Source organism: Anastrepha ludens, chromosome 3, assembly GCF_028408465.1.
Source record: "Anastrepha ludens isolate Willacy chromosome 3, idAnaLude1.1, whole genome shotgun sequence".
NCBI classification, from domain to species: domain Eukaryota; kingdom Metazoa; phylum Arthropoda; class Insecta; order Diptera; family Tephritidae; genus Anastrepha; species Anastrepha ludens.
Genome location: NC_071499.1, coordinates 72558304 through 72569906, shown reverse-complemented (window position 1 = coordinate 72569906; position 11603 = coordinate 72558304). Strand labels below are relative to the sequence as shown.

At 38.3% G+C, this 11603-nt stretch overlaps 1 protein-coding gene across 1 annotated transcript in view; it reads left to right on the top strand.

Annotated features, from left to right (window-relative positions):
• Positions 1 to 784: 784 nt before the first annotated feature.
• Positions 785 to 11603, top strand: part of LOC128858204 (protein sidekick) — a 102842-nt gene continuing 92023 nt past the window's right edge. The window contains exons 1-2 of the mRNA XM_054094272.1: positions 785 to 868; positions 9246 to 9993. Coding sequence (XP_053950247.1) covers positions 9248 to 9993 — 746 coding nt within the window. The 5' untranslated portion in view covers positions 785 to 868; positions 9246 to 9247. The remainder of the gene's footprint in view (positions 869 to 9245; positions 9994 to 11603) is intronic.

The following is an 11603-nucleotide window of genomic DNA, read 5'->3' as shown; positions in this document are numbered from 1 at the left end:
GGCTATATCCGCTACATCGGTTAGAAATGCTGTATCGAGTGTGCGCAGCCTTCTCCTAGCTAGGCTTTCACACTCACATAAAAGGTATCTGACTGTTTCCTCTTCTTCTGTATTTAGACAGCTTCTACAGAAATCGAAGTAAGGTAGTCCTAACCTTCTAGCGTGGCTGCCTATTAAACAATGAGTAATCCTTTAAATGTCCGTTTGTATAATTTTCAATTTGTTGTAAGTTCCGAGTACCGGCTGAATATTCTAAGCTTAAAAATAATGGATTACAAGAAGGATAACAACAGCTAAACTTTTGCTATAGATATAAGGGGCTATGGCTTAGGCTATGCACGACCCAACATATATACATAGCTAAACAAATAAGTTGTCCTTCTCGCGGATGCCAGTGACAGTATAACTTTATTTTTAGCTCAACCCAAATGCACGGCTTTACATTATCTGGAGAAAACCTAATTTCCATTCAAATACCACAAAAACCCAATACACAACAGCCTACGTATTGTGCCAAGTAATTAGACACTTTATTTTCCTGTCCTTTTCAGTTTTCATCTCTTCTCCGGCTCCTCTTTATTCACAGCACCCAGAATGTGCGCATTGCTGTTCTATTTTAATTCAAATGCTCATTCAATTGCTGCTCTATTACTTTTTACTAAGAATAGTTCTTTATCTATTTTATTTGCAGGATATCCCCAGCCCACATATCGGTGGTTAAAGGATGGCATACCAATTGGCGATTTCTCTTCCAGCCAATATTATCGACTGCAAAAAACTCGTCGTGAGGATGCCGGCAGCTATCAGTGCATAGCAAAAAACGATGCTGGCTCGATATTTAGTGAAAAAATTGACATCGAAGTTGCCTGTGAGTATACAATACATACTTCTGAGTGTGCTAGAAAACATTTTAATATGAAAACGGAAAACAAAAGATAATACATTCTGTGTGACAAAAGAAAATCACTTCAAATAATGGATTCAATAAAAAATACAATTTAGTTAAGGAAGAAGATTTTCTATACGAATAGGCAAGAGAGTAGAAATAAAATATTTTTATTAAGGCTCTCGTGCTATTCCACGGGCATAGATAACTTTTTATGTTGGCGTTAATAACGTGGTTTCTTTGATTAGTTATTAAGTTTCATAAGTACATTTTAGTATCAATATTTTATTCCATAGTAATAGCATGAAATATCCAAGACTCGAGTAGAAATATCGCCGCTGAAATGAAATGTTGTACGTCTTCATTCAAAGCTAATCTTATAAAGGCTTCATTTTAAATTGAATGGCATTTAATGTATTTGTTTTCATAGTATTGCGGATTTGTAAGAGAAACTTTAGCTATTTGAATAATAAGAGAATATATGTGTTTCGAGTTTGGATTAAATATCGAACGTAAAAGTTTTTGAAAAATGCACCACATCTGCCCCTTCGATGTGAACCGTTAAACGTTTGCAGTTATTGTTGTTGTAACAGTTGATCGAGCCCTGCTAATACGGTGCAGTCACCGATCGTCGTCATCTATTTCATCTAACGGTAAGCCCGGAACGGGTATCGTCCAAAGGGAGAAGGGTGTTAGGTGAGTTGATTTGAGGGGGTATGTAAATAGGTGGTTAATATCATGCAGGGTACCTTCACACACCGGACAAATATTGAGAATTTTGGGGGCGATTCTGGATAGGTAGGAATTTAACCTGCTACAATACCCACAATGCAATTGAACCAAATTGACGCAGCTCATCGTCTGCGATGGATGGCTGTTGGACTCCGATGACGTCATTCGGGAGTCGGGAGTTTAGGAAGATCTCACCACCACCGGTCTCCTGATGAATGTCGTTTAATATCTGTCTATGTATTGTTCGCATGAGAGGTGGCTCTGGCTCTAGCAGAAATATCTTGCTGAGCATCTTGCTGTACTCTTTGACTGAGAGCATGGGAGCGTTGCAGTGTTGCACTGCTGCAGGGGAGGGGAGATGTAGCTTTATCCACTGTGAATCACTCATACTAGGCGGCCAGAAAAGCACAGCGTAATTCAGGACAGACCGGCCAATTGCTTTAAATGTCGCCACCAACATGTCTTTGTCCGTGTTCTAAATGTTACCGGCTACCGATTTGATGGCCTTGTAACGGTTTTGAACCTTAGCGTCAATTGCGGTTGTATATGTCGAGAAGGACAGCACAGTTTCGAAGAAGACCTCCAAAAGTGTAGGGTTGTTACTGTCGGCATTAATATGTCGTCGACTTTCACCATTAACTGCAGTTTGACCTCGTTCATGCAGAGGGTCGATTTAGTGAGAGAAAGTTGAAGGTTTCGCGCAGTGAAATAGTGGTTCTATATATCGGAATGATTTGAGATTTTCCTGACCACTGAATCCGACCCCTCGCTTTGTTTCGATCTTCAGACGCTGTCATACCGAAGATGCTGAGCGCAATATTGATTGAGCGCTTCAATAACATTTTTCCTGAACATTGGCGTATGAAAAATTTAATCGCGCGATGGATGCGATGTTTTCTTACCACGGAAAACGAACACGACAATGCACCGGCAAATGTATGTATGTATGAGTTCATCCTCCCTATTTTCCAGGTCTGACCTGAGGATAAAGGGTCAAAAAATCTTTAAAGAAATATGTAAAAGTGTTCTATGACAGCTGAGTTGAGTTCATAACTCTAGATGATAAAAGAAATATTTATTTTGATTTAGAGGTTCGGAATCTAATCTTTTATAATATAATATTTTATGTATACAGAAACAAGAACGAAAATGTATAATCAATAATAATCATAACCATAATAATCAAAAACTCCAATATTCAGCATTTTTTGTAACTTCGTGATTCCAATTGCCTTTGTCAAAGCTTGTAACACTTTCAAGCCGTCTCAGAATCAAAAAAGCAAAAATTATTCGATTTCAATTTTAATTTAGGAAAAATGTCCTTGATCATAATCAAGCAACGCTTCGAATGAACATTGAGGCTGCATTATTTCATTCAAATTTTTAATTCCACCAGCCCAAATTTAGCTCAGTTTGCAGTTTGCTGAATTTATTATCTATTTTTTATAGACCTAAAACTATTTTTGCCATATTTCCAAAGTTAATGAATCACTTTCCTATATCGCTGATGTATACAGTTCTTCAATAGGAAGATAACACAATGCGGTTCAGAGCGCAATGGAAGAAGTATTGGCACTTCGGAGTTAATTTGATCTTTTAATGGTCGAAGCCGACACATATTTTCACACAGTGTTGGCTTAGAATTCTCCAGTTCCTGTGAACGATGTGGGATTAACTGATTTAGCTCATTTTTAACTTCCAACGGTAGTTTGTCTCATTGGCAGAAGAACACTCATTACCAAATACGAGTATTTTGCTACTTAGTTTGTCTACTATTGCACGCATAGTCTGTCTGGCGGGACGATTATACATACCGACTTCAATTTGCAACCACCGACTAAGGATTTAGGTGGTCATTTTTTTTACAATTTGCAGGCGTGCTCCTTTAAGAACTTCCCCATGATAAAAACTTAATCTTTTGTCAATGTCGAATTATTACAAAAAATAAAGAATAATTTGAATTTAAATACATAATTTTCATGCCCCTATTCCGATATTAAAAAGCCGATAAAAAAGTCCTAAATCAAATACCGTCAAACAAAAATATATAGACCCAAGTACTTTGTTCTGCAAGAATTTCACGAATCTTTTATTAATATTGTTTGTGGGTCTTGCTCTGACTATTGTACTGCTAGTACTGAAGTTTTTTTTTATTTTTTTCTAATGTTGCGCGTAAGGACTATATTTGTCTTTACGACTGCTAACAATGTCTAGAAATGGGTACCTGGTACAGGAAACTGCTGTTGCGGGATGTGGTGTGGGTGTTTGAGTTAGGTTACCTGTGATGTGGTCTCCCCGTAAAATGAGAGTATTGGGATCCCCTTGACTGTCCGTAATCTGCTCCTAAAACCTTGGGTTTCGCGTAAACTCAGCTAGATATGAGCAAGTACTCAAACTTGTAAGACCGCGAGATCCTTCTGGGCAATTGTGAGCTCTAGGGAACTTCATCACTTGAGTTTTGGGAGTGTACTCCGCGAGTTATGCATGCTGTAAAACTCCGCATTACCTCGAGTCCTTCGTGGACGATCGTTAGTTTGCGAGATCTACCTTCTCATGTGTTTGCTCTCAATGCCAACTCACTCGACTATACAGTTGTAGGCCTCTGTCATCCCTTTAACAAATATAACACTTGGAAGAAAAAAACGCAGGGTAAGCCAGTAAATTGAAAGTATCAAGTTTTGATTCTCAAACTTGTGTTGTAATGAAATCGCATAATTTTTTAACTAATTCAACTGCTGTCATTCTCTTAGTCGAAAGTCAATTCGGGCACTCCTTTGGGTTTAGACTTCACAAGAAGCAGCTTGGTTTCAATATTCTATATACCCATTTTCCTTTTTTTAGTGGAAAGGCTTAGAACATTTTCCACACATAGTGCACCAGTAAAAGTTTCTCGTTTGCCTGTTCTGGCTGATGAAGTTTAGAATTCGAAGAGTCACAAACTGGCTCTAGCCTAGCACTAAAAATTTCTTCATTTCCATGCAGTAATAAAAGCGCACGGCAAAAAGTGTGAAGTACTTTAGTACGGCTGTAAAAAACTAACTAGTCAGCATTGACATTTCTGGCTTTATTATTAACTCGTACATGTCTCTTCTATTTACTGGAATTTAATTAAATGTGCTGTATCCAAAGGAACTCAATTTAAATGCATCATGTTGTTCACAGGAAATTAAATTGGTTGCTGTGTGCAGCTGCGTCATAACATAATTCTGGGAATTTCTTTAGTGTGACAAAGTTCTTTTTACACGCAAAAACAGCTTTGGTCATTTAATAGCTAAAAAGGTAGTAAAACTGCATAATAAAGGGTGTGGTCAGATACAATAGTTAAGGTTTAACAATAAATAATAGCAAAACTCCAAATTCCTAATGCGGGAATACGAAGTCTGCGTTTTATGTATTACTCCATTGCAACACTAGTGTATTTCAATATTTTTATACTAAATATTGGTATTTTTTAGTATAAAGTTACATCTAACATTTTGACTTACAAATTAAAAAAATGTAATTTTGCGATGATTTATTATGAATTCCTAAATGAATTATTGAGTCAGTAGTATATTCAGGTGACCGCCGTAGCCGAATGGGTTGGTGCGTGACTACCATTCGGAATTCACAGAGAGAACGTATAATTACCCTTAAGCCCCACTAACTACAATACTACGTTCTATGCTCTAATATAAATTGGCTTGATATGCTACCGCAACAGTGAGCTTGCAATGAAAATCAAGTAGAATAGATTGTTCTATAATTATTGAGAGGTAACATTAATTAAAATACCGGATGCAGCAAAAGTTAATGTCACAATGTAAACGAGCCTTAAATTTACCAAATGGCGTTGACGCTCATTGTGTTTTGACTTTTATATTTCATATAGAAAATTACTTCGATATGATTCAAACTATTTTCGTAATGTTGTTTTAATGCAACACCAATTTCGTCTAAAATTTCATAACCGGCCAACCCCATACTGTATGTTAATTTCAAATTTGGGAGAACGTGAAGAGAATTCAAAATATATATATATATATATTTTTGATGTTTTTTTTAATATTTATAGTTAATCGCTATAGTTCATTGTCCAGTTTTGGCTTTGATGATCTCTGTGCGCATATTAGGTTAGGTTAGGTTTACCTGGCTGGCTAAAAGCCATCACATAAATCTATTGGTCCTTAGTGGTACCGAATGGAGCTTGACCCTTACGATTATTTGTAGTAGACTTCTTGTAATAAGCTTGCGTCTTTTGCGAGTCTAACCCAGAGAGACATTCTACCCTCTCATATTGTAAAGCTCCAAAACATTTCATTCGGGTTATAACAAATGCAGGGCAAGAACATGGAAGGTGTTCTAGCGTTTCCCTCTCTTCTAGTTCATTGAAAAATCTTCAGCTATCATTGTTTACAATTCTCATCTTGTATGCGTGGGCCGCTAACAAATTGTGTAGTGTCAGTATACCTACGATAGTTCTGATTTCCTTTCTAGACAAGGCTAGTACGAATCTGGCGTATTTGTCCGCATTCTCTGTACACATGATTTCCGCGGTTTTGCAAGGGGCTACATTTTTCCAACTCCTGTCTATCCTTGTTTTCATGTATGTAGCGATGTCATTGTATACCATATTTAAAGATTTCGGTATGTCGTTTTCTTGTTCGAATTGTCTGGAAACAGCGCTTTTGGCAATCTCATCTACAATTTCGTTTCCTGCAATGTCCTTATGTCCGGGTACCCCATAGATGTGTAAACGTCTGTCTGCGGTTAGCCTCTCTATGGCTTGCCTTTTCCTAGGAACGTCTTTAGATGAAATTTCTTATGAGTTTATTGCCTTTATTGCCGCTTGACTGTCAACGTATATATTTATATTGGAATCGCTCGATGTCTTTGCTAGTACTATTTCGGCAGCCTTTCCTACCGCAAAGACTTCTGCTCGAAAAATACTACAGTGTTCAGGGAACTTAATTGGGCGCCTGATGATAAGCTCTGCCGTCAGTAATCAAACTACCAACCTAATACTTTTCAGAATTTAAAAAATAAGGACCGAAGTGACCCACGCAGGTAAGACATTTTAGGCTAAAATATTTCACGAAAAATATGCGCCATTAAATTTTATTATAGAACCTTAAAGACAATATTAATAGTAAATGTAGTTGACTAAAAATAATTTAGATCAACTTAGGCCAAATTGGGAAAACTTCGACACTTTGTAAACGTGACGTTAACGAACAAGTGTACAATATTCTAAAGTTTTCCGTCTTTCTTGATTAGCAAAACCGCATTCTTGTCTTTTGATGGCTGCTACACAGTGTTATTGGCTAACATTACACAAATAAGAGTAACACTCCAGTGCATTTGTGCCTTAAAAATATTTTCAAGGTACGCAACAATCGGCATAAGGAATGCTGCCAAAAGGTGGTATTTTCATAATAAGCTGACTGAAAAACTCAAAAAAAGGTGGCAGGCAGAAAAGCTGCATAGAGTTTATCCGTAAAAAATACTTTTAAAGTCAAAATTATTTGCTTGGGTTGGCTGCTCTGCAAACGGTTGTAGCTATATTTAGCTCTTTGGGCTGAAACCCAGAAATTTCCTCTCTTCTGTGGGAAATTGCATCAGCTATTCACAGCCGTACATTTGTGAGTATATATGTAAATATTTAGAAACGAGCTTATCTCAGACCGTAGAACAAAAAACATTGCATAGGCTTCCTTTTGATACTCCGAATAGTCTGCCGATCGTCTTGTATTCAGTTAAGGAGCCAAGGATTGCTTGTAAAGCTATCGCGATACTTTTATCTAAAAGGATACATTTTCTGGACCTTGTATCAGTTTTTGCAATGGACGTGACTTTGTTACTTAAAAAGGCAAAGGATACATGACTCGTACTAAAGCACTCCTTAAAAACTGGTCGATGCTGAAAGGTGTGTTTACCACCCAGACCTCGCCGTGTCTCGCAAAAATGCACGAATACGCTTCGATTGTTATATTTACTAATAAATAAAAAACAGCTGATATACTCTCAATTGCTGCCGATGTGACCATATAGGCTTTGGCCTGCTATTGCGTATTATAAAATGTAATATCGAATTAACTAGTTCTTCTCTTTGCCTTCTTTCCGTATCGTTAATAATAATTGAACAAACCAAAAACACCAATATATTCGACCAAACCAATTTCTATGAAAAACCTTTCACAACAGTTTTGACAGCTGAGTGTAAATTTTCCTGCCATATGTGAACGGGTAGATGAATTTTTGTGGATTTATTGCTAATCACTATGAACATCATCGTCAAAACAGCACTTTAACGAAACTCGCACCAAAGGTGAAAATATGAATCGCCGATTTTTCAGCAAGTTAACGTTTACGAGGAAGAATTGATTAGATTTTCACTAATAGCTGATTAAGTCGACCGGCGGGAGTGCAAAAGTTAAAAGTAAATAATACAAACTTCATTGTTCGTTTGGTTCTGTGCAATCTAATGGCATATACTGCAGTGTTTTTTGTAATTTGGCTGCAAACTTTCATCCAAGGCAGTTCGCTCAGCGAATTAAGTTTGTTTACCCTTTGGGATGGGCAAATTTCTCTGATGGGAGTACCAACTAATATAGTTGAAGCAAATTTAGCTTTTCAGAGTTATTTGACCCTTAGTGATTTAAAACAGGGATATAGGGATATAGGGATATGAGAAAATATAGATTTATTGTGTTTAATGGTAAAGCCGGAAATTTTCCCTTTCCTTTTAACATATCGTAATATTGCCGATGGCGGCACCGACTTTTATGAAGACTAGCGAACGGAAAGGGCTAAACCTTATATCGAAAATAAGATGAGTCGTGGTTATTCTACGGTCAGATTCACGTTCAGTAGAACAAGAATCTTTGGAAAATTATAGTCTGCGTCTTAGTGCTGAAAGTAAATGTAATTTGTTCAACCAGTTATTAAGCGCACAGAGATCATCAAAGCCCAGACTGGACAATGAGCTCTAACGATTAACTATAAATATTAAAAAAAAACTGTATAATAACTGTACATATGTATATGTCTACATTTGGTAATTAATATTGTCGAAGGGTACCGCGAGAATTAATTTTTGGCAGAGTTACACACTTTAACTAACTATTTTTTCTTAAAACTAGGGAAAGGCGGTGTCTTGACAAATAAATTAATTAGTACACTCTTCATAGGTTTGTTCGTTTGTATGTCACATAAATGGATTTGAGAGCGAGCTTGGCGGGAGCTAAAGTTGACAATTTAGAATGCAACGAGAAGAAAAAACTGGCAGACCGATTACATAAGCAGCCCTTGTTTTATTGTATTTCATTTACGGCTTTCGTCTTTTTATGTGTCTGCTAGTACAATCTTTTTCACCGCCTTAATAAATTCTTGGAAACGGCGACCTTTAATTGATTTAGTGCCATTAAAGTGAAGCTCGTTTCTCAGCGTTTATTTTTTATGTTTCCTTTGCTCTTGCTACTTTTATTTCTTGTTCGTCTTATCCCGTCAGTCAGCATCCGCTCACCAATTAAGCGATTCCGCTGACATCGTTTTCACGGCTACAAGTAACTTAATTTTCTGAACTTCTCCCTACCATGCCTCACTTTATTCACTACTGACAATTTCTTTCTTTTCCCTTCAATTTCAGATATGGGCATCTTCGAGAACACTACACTTGGCCATCTCACGGTGACGTCAGGTCATCCGGCAATTTTTGATTTACCACCCATCGAATCGCAACCGCCACCTTCGGTGATGTGGCAAACGGTTGAAGGTCCGCTGAACTATGACATCAAATATGCCGTAACAAAATCGAATCAATTGATAATACTCAGCGCAGACGAGGATGATCGCAAAGCATATCGTGCTCGTGCCATAAACACCCAGTTGGGCAAGGAGGAGAATAGCGCTTTCATACAATTGAACGTGAGTGGAGATCCGTATGTTGAGGTAGCACCTGAAATTGTTGTACATCCGCAAGACATGAAAGTGAAGCGTGGCGAACAGGTGGCCGTATTGGAATGTATCGCGAATGCGCGACCCCTGCATGAATTGGAGACTCTGTGGCTAAAGGATGGTATACCCATTGAGAATGCTGGTGTGCCGCACACACTCAATGATCCTTGGAATCGTTCGCTATCCCTGCTTGCTGCTAATTTAACACATTCGGGCGAGTATACGTGTCAGGTGCGGCTACGTAGCGGTGGCTATGACACAGTAACAGTTAGCGCTAAAGTGGAGGTGTTGGAAGCTCCCACCTTTTTCACACAAATGCGCACAGAAACGTTTGGTGAATTTGGTGCACTGGTGACGTTGCCATGTGACGTGGTAGGCGATCCAATGCCGGTGATGAAGTGGTACAAAAATGCCGAACTCGTCGATACAAATGATGGAAAGTGAGTATGGGAAAGTGGCAGGGCGGTGTATTCAAGTTAATAAAGAAAAAAAATGCATTTAAATAAGTTTAGATAAATAATGATACAGGCAGCGCTGGGCACGTAAGAATGCATAGTGAAAATAATAACTCATCTGTTAGAAATAAATTGAAACTTAGTCTAGAATATGTGCATTGTGTACAGAATAAGTGAAGCCGCAATAACGGTATACAGGGTGGTCGATATATAAGTAGTATTATATTTTTTTTTTCTTCCCCGCTGAAATCTTATCAGAATATCAGCATCATGTCTCCGTGAAACGTAATGGATCACTTAACGCTCACCAACTTTGAGAAGTATTGCAAATTAAAGTTGTATTCGGCAACATACGTTTATTTAAAGGAAGTCAAAATCCACTTTTCCGGCGAAACCCATTTTCATTTCGACGGCTATGTTAACAAGCAAAACTCGCATATTTGGAGATTGGAAAACAGACACGTGATTCTTGGGAAGCCCATGCATTCTCTTAGGTTCTCAATTTAGTGCAAACGGAGCGGTGGCATAATTGGCCAATTTTTCATTCAAAATGCTGATGGAAACGCCATTTCAGTCAATGGTGAGCGCTACAAAGGCATAACACACATCTTTTCTGATCGTAAATTGAAGACATGGAATTGGGCGATCTTTGGTTTCGTCATGTCATACATCCCAAATTTGTGCTCCAATTTCGGTAATCGTGCCATTAAGCCATTAAAACTAAGTTAACAGGTTGCGCTACTGCAAAGCTTCCCTAGGCTACCACAGGAATAGAATCCTGGTCCATAAAGAAAGGGAATGTTTGCTCTTTCGAATATATAATATTATATATACATTAGGGCGGGTCGATTTAAAAATCGCTAATTGCTCTGTGCAAATCGTATTCTAGGGATCAAAATAAGAAACTTTACCGAAGGAACCTCTAAAACGAATTCTGATGTCCCCCAATTTGGGTCGAACGAAAAATCCCACTTTGACTCATTTAGAGTGCTCCAATCGAGTCCAAATGTATGACCGACCCCCACTAACTTTGGACGGCCGATCCACCCATGGTAGTCGCACACCCCCTCGAACTCCCCTGGGGGGTTCCCCATACAATCATTTAAAAATATCACCATTTTTGGCCTTTACATGAGAAAAGACTCTAAAAGTTCGACCCAAATTGGGGGACATTAGAATTCGTTTTAGAGGTATGGTTCCTTCGGCAAAGTTTCTTATTTTGATCCCTAGAATATGATTTTCAGAGAGCAATGGGCGATTTTTTTGCCACCCCACAAATCGACCCGGCCTAATATACATATATATATAATTGGCGCGTACACCCTTTTTGGGTGCTTGGCCGAGCTCCTCCTCCTATTTGTGGCGTGCGTCTTCATGTTGTTCCACAAATGAAGGGGCCTACAGTTTTAAACAGATTCCGAACGGCAGATGTGTTTTATGAGGAGCTTTTTCAAAGCAGAAATACGCTCGGAGGTTTGCTATTGCCTGCCGAGGGCTATTAGAAAAAACTTTTTTTTCTTCATTTCGCCGAGATTCGAACCTACGTCCTCTCTCTGAAATCCGAATGGTAGTCCCGCACCAACGCAGGCGCGTTG